The 20,160-nt window shown below is 47.6% G+C and overlaps 1 protein-coding gene across 1 annotated transcript in view; it reads left to right on the forward strand.

Moving 5' to 3' along the window:
• The first annotated feature begins 3,209 nt into the window (after positions 1-3,209).
• NTNG2 (netrin G2) overlaps positions 3,210-20,160 on the forward strand; it is a 76,182-nt gene continuing 59,231 nt past the window's right edge. Inside the window, exon 1 of the mRNA XM_019540834.1 lies at positions 3,210-3,810. Coding sequence (XP_019396379.1) covers positions 3,598-3,810 — 213 coding nt within the window. The 5' untranslated portion in view covers positions 3,210-3,597. The remainder of the gene's footprint in view (positions 3,811-20,160) is intronic.

The following is a 20,160-nucleotide window of genomic DNA, read 5'->3' on the forward strand; positions in this document are numbered from 1 at the left end:
GCGTGGGAGTTGGGGAGCGGGGTGCCGGCCGCGGGGGCGCGGGCACTTCTCAGCTAGGCGGTGGGGAGTCGCGACAAAGTGGTGCCCCTTCCCCTCGTAAGGCTTTTTTTTTTAATATGTATGTATAGAAGCGGTTCTGTTCCCCTTCCCCCCTGTAAGGCAAGGCATCAGTTCTGATTTAAATATATGAAATGTTATTTACATGCGTATTATAATATAATAAAAAGAAGCCTTACGAGGGGGGAGGGCAGCGTACCCCTTATAAGGCTTCTTTTTGGATGCCTCGTGGGCGAGGGGCGCGTAACCACGAGGCAGCCGTTTTGTCCCGAACCCCAGATGCACGGGTGGTAGCCGCTAAAAGGAGATGGTCTGTACTGTTGAAATCCTGTTCTCCTCTGAGACTTGCAACATGATGCTTGTGTCCGCGTTCCTGCCACCTTGCATGCAGGAGCTTTCTCTTCTAACTTTGCTTCTTAGGAGGAAGGAAAAAGGTAGGATGGTGAAAGAGAGAAAGGGATAAAGAGAGTCCTTGCCAGCTGTATTTGTCACTTCCCCCTCCTCCCCCCCAATTTCTTCTTTTTTTTTTTTTTTTTATTAATGCAATCCTCCTGGAAGGAAAATTGAGCACTCCTTCATCAAGTTTACTTTCTGTACTTCACTCCCGAGCAGTGTTTTGTGACTGGAAGTGTTGTCTCTCTTTCAATAGGGTGTTAATCCAATAAAACAAAAGGAAAGAGCCATGTCCAGGTACCTAGATGAAATCTAATTTTGTTTTTTAATACTCTGGCTATCAGTCCCTTGCGATTCCTGAGTACTCTTAAAAGAAAATAAAGAGCATTGATTCCATTTGTTCCCCTGAACTGCAGTTTCTTAATAATACCAGGTGAAGATTTATTTTTCAAGGACAAAACCAAACCATCCAGGGCAAAAACCTTGAATTCAAAAAGATTCTCTCTCTAGTTTCTTTGATGCCCCGTGATATCCAAGCTGCCTTGTGCAACTATTTCTGCAAAGCAGCTGTAATGTTACAACGTTGACACCACAAATTTAACATGCCCGTTTGATTGACTGCTTATAAATATATTTCTAGGCATATTTGTTTCCTTGGGAAGCTTTGACATTTAGCAAACATGACAACAAAGCAACTAATAGACATTATAGATTCTTTTCTCCTTTAAGTTTTCCCCTCTGTCAATCGTTCAAGTGCAAAATGTGATTTAATTTTTTTTTCTGGCTGAAAAGAGATCCTTAAAAGATAACAGCATACAGTGCTCATTAAACTATCATGCCTGGTTTCTATGTCATAACGAAATTGCTTCCTCTCCACGATGCTACTATATAGTTGACAGTGACCAATTTGATGCAATAATTAGGAACTGATTTTTCAATTATAAAAAGACAGCTCTGATGTCAGCAGGGTTTAGAGACACCTCTGCGCCTCTCCATTTTATTATTTTTACTACATTTACACATAACATAAAAATAGCACCCAGACAATTCTTTCTCTGGGAGTTTGTTCAGGGCCAATTAAGCTATAATAGGCGCCCCTTTGAAGAGCTGGAGATGAAGCATGAACGGTGGGTTCTCTTTTCTGCGCTCATTCATCTCAATCAGAAACCCTTCAACCAAAAAAAGAAGGGGGGTGGAAAGGGAGATGTAAGCACAGATGTATGAATCCCCCCATCACGGATCAATGCATCTGTTAACCTAGAGAGCTGTGCGCGGTAACCTAGCGTTATGAGAGGGCACACACCAAACACTCGATTCAGACAGAAACGTCTTTACAACCTGGAGGAAAAGTTGTAGGGTAAGATGGAAGTGAAATTCTTGAGCAGTCAAGTTTTTGTTGTGACAGCACACCTTCCCTCCCCGTAGCTCTAGAACTAATGCAGACAGAAGGGTTGGCTCCCGTCTCCCCCCACCTCCTCCTTAGTCATTTTGTTTTGTGATTACTTAAGATTTTTATGGCTCCAGTAGATTGCAAAAAAATATGTAGCTTTAATATGAAATGAATCCCGAGAGAAGTCATCGCTGTTTGTGTACTTGGTGAATTTTAAACGTTGTTAGTACTCGAAATTTGTGGTGGTGGTGTTTTTTTTTTGTTTTTTTTTTTTTATTAAATGTTATTGTACAAATACATCATGCGGGTGGGTAGTGGACAATGTATGCACCTGCCCAGCTGTCTTATTTATTTGCTCCTTTTTGTGAGATCATCAACTGGTCTGTGTATGTATATCCTTCTTGTGTCCCCCTATATGCCGCCTCCATTCTCTATCTTTTAATGACCCATCATTTCTTCCTGATATTATTTAAAGACCCTTTAGAGCTACTGTTGTTCTGACACAGGTTAAAAATAAATAAATAAGTAAATCGGATACCTTGGATGAAACAGCACTCACAAGAACCTCCCCAGCAGTACAACAGCCATAAGCATTTCAATATGGATTTTGTTATTAAAGTTGTATATCTCCTCCTTTTTAAAAAAAAAAAAAAAAAAGGCTGTTATCTCCTGACTCTTAGGAAGCACGGCCTAATTGTGCATTTCAGGGGAGAGAGAGCTCTGTTCTTGCAAATTTTTTGGTTGTTGCAACTTCTCTGTTTCTTCCAGCTAATTTGTCTTTTAATTTGTTGCAGGTGCTGCTTGCTAATGAGCTCTCCCTGTTCCCTTGCAATGAAAGAAAAAGGAGACTTCAGATAGCAGGATGGCTAGTAGCTGAAGATCTGGAAACTGGGCGGTAAATTGCTGCCGGGTAGCATCAGCCAGAAGTTGTCCGAAGTCAGCACCTTGCCACCAACACAAGAAGCAGAAGTAACACACAAGAAAGCAAGTCAGTGCTTCTATTGTCAATAAAGCAACCACAGAACAGGCTTTTCAGACGACTTGCTCGATTTACTCCTAGTCTGTGTGGTCAGAGAGGTTTTCCTTCAACAGAAGGAAAGTTCAGCTCCAAAGAGGCTCACATTTCCAAGTTACCTAGACAGTAATGTTATAATATTTTCTAAATAAAGGTGGTTGGTTTTTTTTTTTTTTCCTTAAATGCCCTACATTATTTAAAGCACACCACCACGGAGGACACTTGAAAAAGCTACCCATTTGTAGCAGAGGATTGAGGTTAGGGAAAACTTGATCCTGACCTATCACATTAGCCTTTCTGATTTTTTTTTTTTTTTTTTTTTTTTTTTTTCCTCCCTTCTTCCCCTCCCCTCCTATCAAATTTCATCACAGAATCAGAACTTGATAGGTTTATTGATTGAGTGGAGTCACCTCTAGATGTTTTCACGCTGATTTGGAAGATCTTTTATGCCAAGAAAAAAAATGAAGTTAAGGAAGACTTTTGCCAGCTGATCAGCTATTTTGGAAACTGCAAGTCTCCAAAGCAACTGACTTGCAAACTTGGCTTCCACCCCTGTGGACTTGAACGCAGCATACAGAACTGGGCCGCTTGTTCTCGTCTCCAGGACCTCCTTAAGCTACAGGATTTTTAGATGAGGAGTTTCCATGCTGATCCTGACAGCACCCCCTAATCCGGTAGCTGCCTCTCTTGGGACTGTAGGTATTTCCCTTGCCCAGGGACCCTGTCCTTGGTCTCAGCTGCCATGTTGCACCTGGTCGCTATTCTGCTGCACTGTCTCCCACTGGCCATGGGACACTATGACATTTGCAAATCCTGGGTGACCACAGACAACGGACCCTCATGGGAGTTTTATGCTTGCCAGCCCAGGGCCATGCGAATGAAGGACTATGCAATAGTGAGAGTGGATCCAGCAGGAATCACTTGTGGTGACCCTCCTGAAAGATTCTGCACTCACGTAAGTAGCCTGCCTTACCTATCTTACGTGGCATACTGTAATGACCTCTGCCTTCTGTCCTCAGCCCCCATGTCTCCAAGTGCTGGCACATCTGCTAGAATACCCAAGGTTAGGGTGGCACTGTTAGCTAATAGTTTGAACTGGAAATTGCTGCTTCAATCAAGTCTTCTCCTCTATGCTTCCTTGTCATTCCTGAAAGCCTTCATGTTGGGGCCATCTCTGATGCTAACCTATGTAGCTTTAATGAGGTCTTTTAACATCTCCATGATCTCAGTTGTCTGGTCAGCAAGAGAGGGAGAATTCTGCTTCTCCCCTGCAGGCGTTTGGCCATTGTTTGCAAAATGCTTTCGAGACCTTTGCACGAAAAGTGCTATAGAAGTGCAAGGTGTCTAATAATCCCCATGCTGTCGTATCCTTTGTTACAACGTGTATTGTAAGCACTAATGGAACACCACTGGAACCAGAGATGGAGCGCTCTCCTATGTGACAGTAAGGGTAATGATGCTCCCTTGATAAGAGGCTAACTCAGGGTCAGTTTAGGGTGTTGTGATAATTTGAAATGGGTTACGTATTTTGACTCTACACACTCAAATTCTCAGAAGAGCTCAGGGCCAGAGTTGTGGATATCCACTGCTGGGACCAGTTTTCTAAAAAACTTCAGCAGCCTACGCGCACCCTGAAACTAAGCTCTTCTCAAATGTGCTGCTTACTCGGAGGAGTTCTTTTGAAACACCAGCCCCAGTGCCTGTGTGGTCCAGCTGACTGCAGTGGCACAGGTGCAAACCTACTCTCAGAAGCCAAGCTTCATGAGCGGTGGGTGGATGATGTGCAAGTATGGGCAAAGGTGATGGAGCTGGAGGAGGAATAAGTGCGGTCCGACTACCACGGTGGCCGAGATACCAGTGTCTTGCATCTCAGTTGGATAGTGAGCCATCCCCAAGAACGTAGCTCTTTCCCCTATCCTCAGCATGGACAGGCACTCACTCTCTTGTATTTAAAAATCTTTAACATATTTTCTCTTAAATATTAATCATGTCCTTTCATTCACTGTGCCACAAAGCTCAGCAGGAGCATTTGATATATTATTCATGAAGCTTACTTTGTTTAAAAAGTTCAGAGGTCAAAATCTACAGCAAAACAATATGCCATAAACAATCCTGTTCTAAATACGCAGCATTAGAACCGAAGTGTTGGTCAAAAAGGCAGTTCCTGGTTTTCAAGTTGAGCGACAAACTGAGGTCTGAAGAGGCTCCCATTCTAGCGGCACTGAAAAGGCAGGTTTGTTTCTTAAACAGATTGTGTTGCCAGTTGATTACATTGGGAGGGAAGTATTGCCTAGAGCCTGGGGCAAGGGGCCTGGACTGGGAACTCATGCTTTGTGAACTTAGGCAAGTCATCTCAACTGTGCCTCAACTTCCCCATCTGGAAAATAGGCATAAGCAGGTAACAGTTTCTGTTGATTTGGGTGTCAGATGGCCTTAGGGAGGTGACTTTTTTTTTCTCTTAGAGACCACTCTTGGCTTCCCCAAAATAAGATGCCAGTCCCCATAGTGTTCGCTGTATGCTTTCATTTGATACATTAGACATAATGGCCAAAGAGTTGGTAATTATTCCTTTTTAAATTAACATGCTTAAGGCTGGATTAACCTGCAGGTCCAGGAGAAAATAGTTTCTGTTGATAAGTCAATCTAATCACATAGATTTCCATTCATCTGATTGGCTGCAGGAGAATTAAAAACTGAACAGATTCCACCCATTTCATCAGCAAACAGTTGGCTGCAAATGTGCTGAGGTTAACGTCATGCCAGAGTTTAGCATGGTCAGGGTTGGAGGAAATGAGTTACCGAAATGTAAAGACTTGCTACATCCCTCATTTTGGACCATAAGGAGCCAGATTCTTTCTATTGTGTGCACCAGTCGTTCTTCCTGTTGCGCACGGTCGTTGTGTGGCTTAAGTGCTATACCCTAGTTGCTTGGATATGAATATGAAAGCCAAGAATGGAAGCATGATATAAAATTCAAAATACTACATCCCACTGCAGAATAGCCATAGCAATAGATGTAAATATGAGCCACCCTGAACACGGGGGGGTGCTTTGTCATTTTTTTTTTTTTTTTTTATCTCTGAACTTGTATTGCAAAAAACAAAACCCACTCAGATATTCCCTGATGAAGAGGCCAATTTGGAACAGAAGTATTTAATTGCAAGTCATTTTCTAGATCATGGATCACATTTATTAAACCACAGCCCAAGTGCCATTCCCCCTTGTCTGCCCACTCGTTCCTCATTCTCCTAAACATGAGCATAGTCTAAAAATAAGGCATATAGGAGAAGAACACACATACCCCGCTTACAACCGATAAGCAAATATAAAAATTCAGAGGAAGAGAGGGCCAGCTCAGTGCTCGGTGGGGACGTGCCACAAGAGAAGCCTAGGACAGAATTTAGCTTGAGGATCTGTACTCCGGGCTACAAGGCCACCAAGGTGACTTTTCCTAGCCTCCATCATGGAGAATAGCGGATGCTCTCTTAACCACAGAGCATCCCCTTGCGGTCAGCACTGAGAGGAGCCAACGTGAGTCAGTTCGATCACCATTTAGGTCTGACGGCTGGGTACCTATTAATACACAGGGACAGGAGGAGAATCTGAAGTGGCGGTGTCAGCAAGGGATTGCCAGCCCTATATAAAGGCGATGATCAGCAAAATCCATATCGCTGCCCCAAGCCACGACGACCTCCAGGCCTAAGCCCCTGCAGCCTGGAGGTGAAGGCTCAGCTGCTCCCACATATGGCACAACCGCTACTGCACAGCCAAGCTAACTTGTCTGGAGCCACGGTTGCGTTCTCTGCGCTTTTGCTTTCCGCATTGGTGGCTGCTGCAGTAGTTTCCCATTTTGCTCTCCTCCGTTTTCAATTATGGGTGAGCAACAGGTGGACTCCCCTAAGACCATGGCTTTCTAAATGCAGTTAAATTTGGTGGTGGCTGACACTACTCTTGCAGGGGGCTTCTGAGATGGCAGACTACCATGCACACGGCAAAAAGCGTTCTCCATATCAAGTCCTCCCTGTTCAGATGCGCAGGGTGCTACTCAGACCGGAGAAATTAAAAAAATCGAATGACACACAAACACCATCAACACACAATTGGAAAAAGAAAGGGGGGAAGAAGGATAAAAACAGAATGATGAGCTCAGCACCTGGCATCGTTTCCAGGGGGTGTGGGAGGGGAGCGCTACAAGAACTCATGCGAAGGTCCTAATCCTGTCAAATGACGAATGCTCTCCATCAGGCGCTGAACGCCCTGTTGGTGTCAAGGAGACGCTCAGCATCTCACAGGATCAGACTCATCAGAACAGCTTGAAAATTTGGGATTGAAAGTTAAAAGGGAACAGATGTGTAACCAAGGAGCTCAGGGAACGGTGACGTTTCAAAAACTGGATGCAGGCTGCTGCACAGAGGGCTTTTGAGGGCAATTCCTGCTGCTCCCGTGTCAGCCTCGAGTGTTTCTGTCCCGCTTGAGCATTGAGCTCTTCCTCATCCATTCTGGCACAGTTCTTCATGGGCATGAAAATATTTTGCACCAGAATCTGTCATGCCCAGGGACACTCCCTGCACCTTGAGGTTGACCAGGTGAATCTGGGCTTTATTTTGCCAGGCCTGGAAATGACTACATTTCTGATTATTATTAACACAGTGCATAAGTTCCCAGTGCAGCTTATGCCAAGATGCGTGTCCACCCCAGATGGGGTCACATCATAAAGAGCTCCCAACTGATTATAACAAATGCAATGTGACCGTGTTCGACCAGAGGCCCGCTGGCAAGAAAGAGGCCACAGCAACCCCGTGTCCAAAACTAATCTGCATAATTATTTTGCTGCTGCTTAGTGCTACGGAGAACCCTCTCTGTGCCATAAAAGCCCTGCGGTACGTTTAGCCCCCTCTCCCAGCATGCGTTTGCAGGGGCTCGGGTTCTGGTCCCCGTTCAGGTGGTGCTGTTTGATGCTCTTAGCTCGCAAGGATGGGTCGGAGGTGGTTTATTTTTACAGCGTCAGCATTGTTTCAACAGTAAAGCACAGCTTGTTGATTTTGGCATGGGTACGTAAAAGGTGTGTTGGGGGGGGAAGACTAGCATTCTTGATTGCTTACACTTTCAGCTAAATTTAACTCCCATTTGAATGCCTCGTTAGCTTCTCTGAATGACTCCTGTTCTGTCTTCACAGCATTTGTTAATTGTTTGTTTATCGGTTTTCCAATTTCCCTGTTTGTTTGAAAGTCAGGGGAAAGGGGGGCTGTTCAGAAATAGCTTTTTAGCAACACACTTCGGATGCGTGGAGATGCCTCATGGTGCGAGGGAGAAAGCCAGTGATGGGTTAACTGTTCGGGTAATCCTGATTTAAAAAAAAAAAACCCACAATACTCAGGCATGGGCTAAGTAAGGACGCACGGCTTGCTGGCTAGAGCTCAACAGGCTGACCCCACTCACTACCTGTTTTACAATCACTTTGCCAGCCTCAGCTCCCATCCACAAACTGGTGAAGGCTAATTGCAAGTCAGGTACAAGTGAGAAACACCTTCAGGGGAAGCCTGTAGATAAGTTTTCTGTCTTACAGAGTTTATTGCTACCCACTGATGACTTCATCCCTGGTTTGAGCAGAGGCCCGAGAGGTGGAGATCCTCATTTTTTTAGACTGCTTTCTCTTATTTGCCATATGACCTTGGGAACATCATTTAACCTCTTGGGGCCCAAGTTTACCAGCCAGGCCCCAGTCTACTGTCTTCCCCTGCCACCAGGATGAAAACACACAGACAAGTAATATTTTGTGAAGGTGATCCCACCCCCAATGCTGTTGTAGACTGGAACTAACCCGATTTACCTACATCCCTGGGGTGCTGTATGGCTAAATTAATGTTTATAAAATGTTCAGATTCCTTGGAGGAAAGCAGCTGGAGAAGGGCAAACAGCAATGCTTATTATTCCTTTAAATCAAGGGCAAAGGAGTTTTCTAATGCACCGATTCCATCCATTGATGGCTTTGCTTCAAACATGGGAAGAAGTGGCTGGCGTGGGGTCACCAAATTAGATTCCTGCTCCTGCCTACTTCCAGCACTACCACCAGTGAGCGTGGCATTCGCTGCCACATTTGAAATTAGGGGTCTGGTACAGGCAAAAAGTCACTGAACTTTTATTTATGAAAGTTTTCCATCACCGGCTGCAAAGGCAACTTGGTGCTTTTTGAACCCAAGGGGTTGTAGCCGGGTCCTATAGAGACCGAACACTGTAAGGATCCAAGATGGTACAAGAGACATGCAGCATTAGCCTGAAATTAGAAGCTGCTGTGAAGACCGAGTCCACCCTTGCACGTGTTAATTAAAACAGTTCAACAGTCTCTTTAAAGGCCCAATGCAGGGTCTGCTTAAGAAGTTAATTGCCCTCTATCAAACATCTCCTCACATTGTCTGGTACAAAAAGCACGTTGTCAGGGGGATCCGACAACTGCAGGATCACTGGATCTCCCCTTTCCTGCCCCCCCGTCTTGGAAGGAGATGGGGAAGAGAGTGAATTATTTTAAAGAAAAGGCTTATTTTTCAAGCGGGGCTGCACTTCTAATGGAAAGCCCTATAAACAAACAGTACTGCCAAAATTTCTCTGGGAGCTACGGGGGACCAGTGTCAGGAGAGCTGGGTAGTTGCGGGCAAATCCCTTCTTTTCCTCTGCCTCAGTTTCCCAGTCTGTGAAATGGAAATAATGTCATTTCACAATGTGCGATATCTGTGGATGAGAAATGCTAAGTGCAGAACATTATTTTTCATCATGTTTGCTTCTAAAGCCCCAAGGATACAATACAGAATGCAGTCCTTCCTGTATTCGGTAGGCATTTTCTATAAAGATATGTGTTCAAAATATGACTGTAAATAATATGCCAGCGTATTTCTGGGGGTGTCTGTAGTGCTTTGCATATCAAACTTGCCTGTGATCCACCATTAAAAAATGCTGCATCCATCTGAAATGAGCTTGGAGCAGGATTGCAGATCCCAAATCAAATGGGCCTTAGGCTCCAGGTTCTCAGAGTTGGGGTTTTATTAATCTGATCAATTTTAATGACAGTGACCCTTCTCATTTCTCTACCACCTTTTATCCAGGTGCGTCTCAAAGCACCTTATACCCACTGCCCCACTATAGTCCCCTGGCAGGGGTTGGAGGGAGAGTGGATCTCCCCCATTTAAGAGCTGGATAAACTGATGTGTAGAGGAATTAAGGGGCTTGTCTGCAGTCACACGGGGGAGGCAGCAAGCAGGTCTCCCAACTGTACCTTAATCTGAAACCAGAGAGGTGGGTCCCTCATCTTATCCAGATCCTGATCCTAACTTCCCTCAAGGTTTAGAGGGGTTGCCTTGGGGTTAAGGCACTTCAAATCAAACTTGCAGAACTCTTGTTAAGGTTGAAATATTGGGGTCAGAAATTTAGGTTAATAGACTGGGGAAAGCTACAAGCAAAAGTTTATTGCTTTCTCACTTTAGGTTAGTGGTACATGGAGGAATACGCACAGACCTGGGCACGGGACAGTGTTTGGCACTGGATACCTTATTTGTAATTGTACTGCACTGCTTGCTTTATTTACAGGGAACAGGCGGGAAGTTGTTGCTCTGGGGAACTGGTAGAGCCTAAGTTAGATTGCCCTAGACTAGCAGCTCTTTTGTTCCTCACTCTGCAAAAAGATTCACTTTCTAGCACTGGACAACTTCTGCCTCAGTTTCTCCCAACAGAAATAAGTGCTAGACAGCATCTACAACTCCCTCGTTCCACTGGCCGTGCGGCCACCCAGAGTTTCACAACAGCAGCCTGGGCAGTACGCTGGTCTGTTGGTTTTAGAAGCACAGGGGCTCCAGCCGGACCTGCGGGTCGAGGTGCATAGGCCCCGTGACAGCCCAGCCAAGCACCTCTCATTCTGGCCTGCACAATGACACGGTCAGTTTGTTGCACTGCTTTCTGCCTGTTGCCAAGGCCCAATTTATTAGTGGATGCCTATGGCCATTTTCACTGGAGGCACCAATAGATGTCCTGTTCCAGCCCACGTCAGCTTGGGGCACTGTCGAGCGGGGGACGTGGGGAGGATTTTGGCTGTGACTTTCTGTAGGCTTCTGCACACCTGATGTCTCCAGCTCCCACCCCAGGGGTGTCCAACCACCACAAGAAGGGCACAGAGCTGAAGCAAGAAACTTAAGGCCAGAGGGTCCCTCAAGTTCATTAATTCATTTCTGACCTAGTTTGTGGGCCCATTCATGCATGCCCGAGAGCAACTCAGCAGTGTTCAAGTAACAGGGCCTGCATCACGGACTTGTCAGACTTATTATGCAAGTGGGGTTTTCAGTGACCTCCTTAGCCGGCAGTCTTTAGCCCGGTGATGCGAGCACCATCATACGGGCTCCTTTCAAATTAGTGTCTCTTCCTGAACACACCGCTTCCCGCAGCCCCTCTGTGGTTTGGATTCATCAGGGGCTGTGTTCCCCGTTTATATTTAAGCAGGTCACTACAGTGCACATTTTCCTCTGCTGGGAACTGTCAAGTAGTCTGTTTCTCATGCCTGCCATCACTCATGCAGACAATCCAGTGTCAACTGGGAGAGTGAAATAGGTATTCATAGATGCTAGGGGCAGAAGGGACCTCAACAGATCATTGGTATCGGTATCGGTGCGTCTTCCTGGAGTCAAGGCAAGCCAGTTGAAAGGGTGGTAGAACCGAGGTGGCAAGTGGTAGTCAAAACTTTGTGAGCAGTATCACTTTTGTCCATGGAGCTCAGAGCAGACAAGAGTCAGTATTATGCCCATTTTACAGAGGGGAATTGATCAAGGGTCCGTCTCCCTCGCATTTCCAAGATGTGACCACCAACAGTGCTGCCAGAGCAGCCAAGGGTTCAGAGCCTTTGTTCTGCAAATAACTGTCCAAGATTAGGGACAAGGACTTTGGTAGCTAGTCTGTCCCAAACTCCATGCTGCTGCAGCTGCATAGCTGGGCTAGCTAATGCCAGGCTAGCATGGGTCTCTCTGAACAGGCTGCCATCACCCTCCTCGACTGCAGTGGAGAGATACCCTTCGTGACCTGCTCAAGGAGAGGAGAGTAGCGCCGTCATGATGACATAGCAGTAAGCTTTGGCTTCAAGGTACTTTGAAAGGCAGCAAGGTCTGCTGAAGGGTACACAGGAAAGAACAAGAGAAGCTAGCAGTCCAAATCTCAGGCTGTGGTCTTGGCCACCCACTGAGTTCAAGATTTCCCCATCTAAAGTCTAGGCACTGGAATTGCCCTCTCACAGTATTGTTGCAATGCCCAACAAATGTTTAGAAAGCATGTGGAAATCTTGTACACGAAACCATTAATGATTACTGTGAACTTACTACCCCATTTACTGCAAGTCTATCCTCCTGTTCCTTGAGAAGCAGTCTAACATTGTCTTGCACACAGATGAATATTAGCATTCAGGGTTTTTCCTACTCCTTGCATTGAAATGTCTCTGCCAGAAAGTATGCATCAGGACTTTAAATGGGAGAAAGGCAAAAGGATCTGGAAGTTTTTTCAGCTCCCAGCTGTAGGGGCAAGGTCTGGGTGCAGGGTAGAGACAGGGCTATTTAAAACTTGACTTCATTCAGAGTCTTTGCAAGACTGGCTGGACCGAACCACAGGAAAGCAGCAATACACAACGTTGGTTTTACACTCATAGGCAATTTCTGGCATTGCCTATTGATAATGATCCTCCCCATACAGAAAATAACCTGTATTTTCTCCACGGTGTTCTCCACCTGTGCATCTGTCAAGTTATTTCAATGCCTGCAAATACACAGATTTTGGCTGAAGCAAATCTGCTTTTCATGGGATTCCCCTAATTCTGTGGGCAGTCTGTTTTGTTGTGAAGCTTTCCCCGAGCCAATTCCAGACTCAGTCCCTCTGGCTGCCAAACTGTTCGGGGAGAGGCAGTTGTGCAGACCACCCCTGGGTCACATTCCTCCCTGCCCTGCATCCGATACCATTCAACATAGGTCCCAAACCACCCAGCCATTCTGCTCATTTTGCAGGCCCTTTGCGCTCTCATCATACAAGGAGGTGCAAATTATTGTACAAGGCACAGGTTTACGCTAGTGCTTGATGCTGGGTAAACGAGTATCAAGCTGGAGTGCTTACACCCACAGCTCAGTCTGGGCATTTCACAACTGCTTGTCCCTCCTCATTTGCAGAAGTGTGGCTCTGGATACACAGCTTACTACTCAGCTCCTCCTTCAACTTCCAACACAGTGTGCGAGGTACTAGGGACAGTAGGTGAAGCAGCAACCCTTTCCATGCTGCCATGCCCACCCACCCCTTTTAGAGGAACAGGTGATGCTTAAGCAAGTTCTTTAGGTTTCTGTTCTCTGCAGGATAGACAAAGCATGTTAACAAGTTAAAGGAAGACGGCTGTGTTAACTTGCTTGTGTCCCCTCCAGCCTCTTAATGCCCAGACCCAATCTGCCATGTGTCACTAGCCCTGTACGGCTAGTAGCTAAAGGAGGTCGTTTCGGGGAAGGTAGATCTCTATTCCAGCTCCTGCTGTGAAGTTCACAGTGACCCTTCTCTGCAGTGTAGCATAATGCCAAAGGCCAGTGCAGTCCTGCAGATTTGTATCAATGCATTTCCCTCCCTGTATAGTTCTGCCAGCACATGTCTTATGCAAGACAGAGGAGTGGATTATGTGCTCAGGTGCCAGATACAGGATCTGGGCTACCAGGCCAGGGAAGGTGGTGGTGGTCACTCAGGTATCCATTACCTTGATCAGAGTCCAGTTCTGCACAAGGTTTCCCAGCGTGCATCCATGCCAGCCTTTTCAGGAACTCAACCGTTTCTCTCCTCACCTCCCCTGCCCCTCCCACCCCTGCCCCCGTGTCCTGCCCTCCCCCATTCAAATTATCTAGGCCTTTTTTACATAATAAAATATTAATGAGAGCATAGCGAGTCTCTCTGCAAAGGCTGCATGTATTGAGCTTACGAGGCGCACAAGCTTTTAGAGAGTAGGACACTTTTCCTACTTCCTAAGCATTTTCTTAGGCCTGAATCAATAATGCACTTACTGTATAGCATATGGGTAGTTTTTATCTGGTTCGTTCTTGTATGCTCCTTGAGTGCGCGTGCGCACGCGCACACACTTACAGTGAGGGCTAGGCCTCAACTCTGGCCGGGAGGCATCAGGGGACGATGACAAGAAGCTCAAGTCATAGCTATGCAAACTTTGGCAAAGGGAGGAAAAAGTTGCTTCTGTTCTTCATGGGTTAATAAATACAAATAATAAGAGTATCAGGAAACCAAGGAACGGCAGCAGCTGGACACGGCGGGTTCAACATCTCCCCGCGTCATGGAGCGAACACGTCTCTTCCTTTGCTGCACGTCTGATCCCCCTGGAATTCATCATCGTCCTTGTTTGTTCAGACAATCTCGGATCCCCGCTCACCCCATTAATCCAGTCGCACGCACAAAACCTTGCATTTGACATTGTTCCCCTTCCCTGCCAGCCCCGGCGGCATGGTGGGTGCAGAGGTGAAACAAGGTCGTGGAAGAGAAAGGACCGAGGTTGTCAGCTGGTGATGGGATTATCAATGCAGAAAGAAGGAGCTGTTCAAAAATTATTACATGGAACCCAGGGCTGTGCGCGATGCGCCTCTGTGCCCCGGGCAGAGGAGATTATCTTCTTAAGAATGGCATTAGCAGCACAGAGAATTGTTAACCCCGGTCTCTCCAGAGCATAACACGCCTCTCTCCAGCCTTCGGATAGGGGACTATTAACAGCCTCCCCTTCCACTGCCAGCCACCGCAGGGCCGATTTGGTGACCCACAAAGCCTGCAGCCCATCCACCGAGGGCCCTAGAAATGTCAGCGCCGATCATTTGAAAAGTAAAGTTTCCAGAGCTTTCTGCGGCAAAGATAGTATTTTGAGACGTAAATTGTTCCTCGGGGCTGGAAGTGTGTCAGCACGAATTCCTCGCCTCCCCCACCGCGCAGGTTATTTTGGGTCCTAGACTTCGGAGTAGGAGGCCGCGGTCCTTGCGACGCTCACCCAGGCGATGGGAGCTCGCGCTACCCCCGTTTCGGAGGTGGGGACTACTTTGATGCGTGCCCCCCCCACCCAGGGTCTCCAAATGCACCGTGGCAGCTTCAGGAGCCTGCTGCAGGGGTACAAGGATCTCTCCCTGAAGAAGACGCTGCTTTCTGCTCACTGCTCGAGGCAGTCAGACTCCAGCCCCAGCAGAAGGCTCCCATCAGGGGGCCAAAGCACAGTGCTGTCGAGCCGCAGCTAAGAGGAGACGCGGCTCAGCGGGAGAGGGGCCGAGTGACCCCAGCTGAGGAGAGACGCTCGCGTGTGGACGGCATAAGGCGAAGCAGCCGGCTACCTGAGGAGATTAAGGATTTTGCACAGCAGGCTGGGAGGTGTCGGCTGGGATTTATTCTCTCCAGTGCACGCGGGCCGGGAGGGAGGCATTCACCCACTACTAGACAGACAGACCCGTCACCGTGGGTGCTTCAGGCGCAGGTCACTGGGCATTGTGCAGCCACTGGTGCATGCCCGGTTGTAAGGCGGAAGTTGGATGCTGTACGGAAGGGGCTTGTCACAGCAAAAAGGCGACTGGGACGATCCAGCTTGGAGCATGAAACCTCTCGATCACTCCTCAGCTGCCGAGGGGGCAAGCGTGTTTCAGGTGAGCCACAGTGGTGGCAGCTGTATTCTCACACTCGGCCAGCGTGCTTTCCAGAGGAGATGGTTAATACATACACATAAGTATTAAACCCCTCGGCAGCAAGGCTTATGTGGTCTTTGCGGACTCAGCTCAGTCCTCTCTCTCTCGGCACCGAGTTCGAAAACCTGCCGTCTGTTCGCCACATCCAAGTTGGGAACTGGGATTTCAAGCTCCCAGCTCTGTTCCCGACCCACTGTCCCCAGCTCCCACTCACTAACCCGTCATTTCTCCAAGCGAGCCTGTATTTTTTGGGTGCCCAACAGCAAGGTCTGTTATCCGGACAGCGTGAGCATGCAAAAGTCCAGCTAAGTTTTATGGGAGCTGGGAAGGTCAGGCAGTCGTGAAGGTCAAGAGCCCAAGATCAGGGACCAGTCCTCAGCTGGGGCCTTCTCGCTTCTGTGCCTCAGTTTCCCCACCGTAAGATGTGTTCATCACATAGGCATAACCACAAAGCTTAATTAGCACGAAGTGGCCAGCTATGCTGGCTGGAGGCAGCGCATGATGATGTTATTAGCAGTAACCTTCTAACACGCCGGGGCTGTAATCAAGCACTGGCAAGATGCTTCTGAAATTTCAAAACACAGGCTGGGGAAGGGAGGGGAGGAAAGGGAGCAAGCAAGCCTGGAAGCAGGGGTTGAATCTTTCCTGCCACAATAAAGGCAAGCCCAGGGGAGCACGCGAGTCTTGGATGAACTGCAAGCAGCTCACTGAGTAAGTATCTGCTCCAGGCCAGAGGGAGAAGAAGCAAGGGAGGAAAGCAAGATGTCTTACTGAACGCCTCCCCGGTTATGATTACTAAGGGCTGCTCCGTTCAGACAGTGGTGTCTGCTCCTGCTGACTCATGGCATCCTGAAGCAAGCACGCAGACAGAAATGTTTCCTGATGCCCCTTGCCGAGGACTGACCTTGCACTCAAACAACCTTTGATTAGGAAGAAACAGAAAAAGAAAGGGAGCGAGCAAGCAATCAATGCCCCAAACCGCAGAGATGCAAGGGGGAAGGGAGTGACATAAGGGCAAGCCAGGATTAGAAGCTCCTCTGTACAGGGACCCCATTTCCGCTGGATTAATAATTCATACCGGCTCTGACTTTTGTTACCGACAAACAGGAAACGGCTTGTTAGTAGGGACGCTTTCCCTTTGCTTGCTCTGCCCTAAGATGAGCCCCTGGCGGATGGCCTTGGTGGGAGGGAAGGGGAAAGGCAGCAGGGAGGCAGCAGCAAGCAAACGATGCTGCTGTCCCGATCTGGATGCTTTCCCAAAAGAATGGGCTCCGGGGCTGAAGCTACTAAAATACTGGTCACCTTATCGCTGACATCTCTGCCAAATCCTATAAGCCCGTGGGCACGGGCCACGTAAAGAGTCACCCTTGGAGGATTTTGCATGAAAACATGTTTCCATCCGGGCAGCTCAGGGTTTTGCTCCCCTCGATCGTGTGTGAGCAAGGGTCCTTACAGTGACATGTAGGGGGATGGGGGTCCTTGTTCGGTTGGTTTTTGCCCTCTAGCCATGAAGTGAAGTGAAGTGAAGTAAAGGAGGTCAATAAGCAGCTTCCTCCCAAGGAAGGTTTTAAAAGAAATGCAAGGCTTCTTGATTTTTCCCCTCTGTGCTCTCAATCTCCTCCCCTCCCCGTCCTTCTTCCATGCTAAGATCCCCATCTCCTTGTGCTGTACCTCACTTTGCTTGCCCCAAAATACATCACTTAGCTACAATTGCTTATATGGAATATTAGATGCCACAGGAAGGTCATGTGATCGTGAAGACAAGGGACTAGATCTCAAGATGCTATTGGGGAAGCAAGTCATCCATGAGATTAATCCGTGAAGATGTGGCCCGCTGGAAAGGAGCCTGAACGCCTCTGTTGTAGTGGCTATAGTAAGAAACTAATCCGACACTCTCAGAAACCATATCGACTCGTATCCTCATGGCCCTTCACCTCGTCCCCCTAAATACCAATGCTGACTCAAAACCTGGAGCCAACTCAGGAAGCTTATTTCAGTCCAAGATGAAGATCCAGGGCTCAGCAGCGTGCCTTCAGCTTGCAGCCACCGCAAAGACGATTCCCCGACCCAAGGAAAGGTGTCAACCAACAGGATACAGAAAAAAGTATTATTAAAACATGTAGATACCGATTTTGCAGTCCGCTATACCAAGGGGAATCCAAAGCAACTCTTCTGTCGTGAGCAGCGTTCGTGCCGGTTTACCCAGGCGCAACTGAAATCAGAATCCGCCCGCCGCGCGGACGTGTGGGCGCCGGTTCCCTGAAGGCGAAGAGTGGCTGTGAAGTGGTTTGAAGTGCGCAGTGGTGCAGCGTGGAGGCTGGGTAAACAGATGACTTGCGTTCCTGCTTTGTGTGCATCTCATCGGAAGAAAGGAACAAGGCCAAGGCCAAGATTTGTATAACCGCACAGAAAGGGCAGGAAGAACATACACGTATATCCATACCGTGGTCTGCCTTCTGCAGCGTGCTGCTGCGTACTCGCTCCCGAGTACCGTCTGTCCCTGTTACACAACGTGCAGGGGCTTTTAACTTGAGCAACTTGAAATCGGCCCCGGCTGAAACTTTGCAAGGAAAGCAGCCTTTGCAAGGAAGCACCCTAGCCCAATCTCTTGCCAATTCTTCCTTTCTTCGACTAGCTTTTTGCATGTTGTCCCTTTAAGACCTAGAGCACGAGGAGGGTAGTAAGATTGCATTTAGGCAATGTGAGGGGAGGGGAAAAACCCCCAACCTTTTAAAAGTACAATCATCTCAGCCTCTGGCTGGGCTGACGAGAATCGGGGAACTGCAGAGCGCTGTGGTGCTGCATGGGAGCGGAAATTCAGACCCTTGCAACTAAAGGCTCGAAACGTGTGGAAACAAGCTGCATACCAGCACGAGCAGCCTATGTCAAGGTGTACCCCAGCAGAAGTGCGGACGCCCGAGGAAGCGTACAGCCAATCAATCCAGGACCTTACAGCCATCTTGTAGCAAGGCACAGTGGATAGCTCAGGATAGCACGTGCTTGCACGACAGCGCTAGAATGATTGACCGTTCGCATTTCCCTGTTCACCAGGGCTCCCCTAGGGGTGACCAGGTCCAGCGGTCACAAACTGCTGGAAGACTGTCTTAAACTGGACAGAAGGAAAAACTTCCTTAGTCTGAGTCTCCAGAGTCTAGAACAGGCTCCCCCCAGAAGTGGTGCAAGCGCCTACTCTGGACACATCCGAGTTGTGTTTGGATGCCCATCTTGCTGGGGGGAATCTGACCCCAGCCCCTGGGGCAGGGGGCTAGCCCCGATGATCCCGTTAGGTCCCTTCCAGCCCCAGTGTCTATGAAGTCTATGAAACCAAATTCAGCACGGTGCCAAAGTATGGGAGATCCCAACTCATACCATGCCGTTTGAGGTAGTTTTATGCACCTTTAAAAATACTAAAGAAGAGATTAAGACTTCAGGGACCTCACTGTTTGCAATCGCCACTACGTGAGGAGTCCGAGAAAGGTTCAAATATCCCCAAAGCGCGCTGGATGAGTTGGGCAACTTTCTACATGAAGTGGGTGGAAATACTCAAAAGCTGTTTTAGGAGGAGAGAAGCTAGCCATGTATTTGAGAGAGATTATTTTCATGCTCCCAGACACCTTGCCGGCGAGTTACGCTGCTTGCCAGCTGTTGGAAATAATCACTGTAAATTAATTATGGCCATTTCAACCATCCTATCCCTCTCAATCTGTGAAGAGAGTGAAAATTAATTGTCAGGGAATATTTCCAGTTCTATGGGAATTCCATCCTGACCGCTGGCAGGTTATCAGTTTATGCCCTGAAGCATGAGATTTAATTACTTACAACTGTTATTTTTGATCAGAAGAATCACCTTGCCCTTTCATAAATCCAGGTAGAACTTTTGAGCCAAAGCATCAAGAATAAAAATACTGAAGAGGATCTTGCTTTTTAGGACGAGCCAGGATTATTTCTTCGTTTGAGAACACGCATTAAGGGTAAATTTCTCTTTTGGAACCAAATTTTGCATTCTTGACTATAGGCCAGCTGCAGTCGGACAGACTGTTTCTGGTTTTGAGGATCTCCGAAACTGGACCTACGCTAATCTTCACCCTTCACTGTAGCAATGTCTCCCCCCTTAGGCCCGAAATGAAATCCCAAAGCCTCTAGTTTTCCGCATTCAGGGAGAATTTCCCAGTCGAGGTTGTGATGAGGAGCTGCACTAAAGGTGCATCAAGCCCAAACTCAGTGTGGTGCTTGTGAAAGATGTTGGTCTGATGGACCCTGAGCTACATTTCTCTATTTTCTCCCACAGTGGGCAGTGCAAGTCCCTCTCTCGTACCTGATCTAGCAGGAACACCTGCAGGAATGAGGGCTCGGGCACCATGGTGTACCCAGTGCCTTGGGGAGGGGGTGGCTGGCATTGCTAATGGTGTTACCACATGCAGTACAATGGGGGATTTCCCTGGGCCAGTTCTGAAGACAGAAGTCTCTAACCTAGTCATCCCCCAATATACTGTCACCCAGATCTCTGCTCCCTGAGCTTTCATAATATGCCCAAAGTCCAGAGATGGAAGATGCCAAAAGGACCACCGTCATAATGAATAATGGATATCATCATACCT

Source organism: Crocodylus porosus, unplaced genomic scaffold (assembly GCF_001723895.1).
Source record: "Crocodylus porosus isolate Cpor-Errol unplaced genomic scaffold, CroPor_comp1, whole genome shotgun sequence".
Lineage (NCBI taxonomy): Eukaryota > Metazoa > Chordata > Crocodylia > Crocodylidae > Crocodylus > Crocodylus porosus.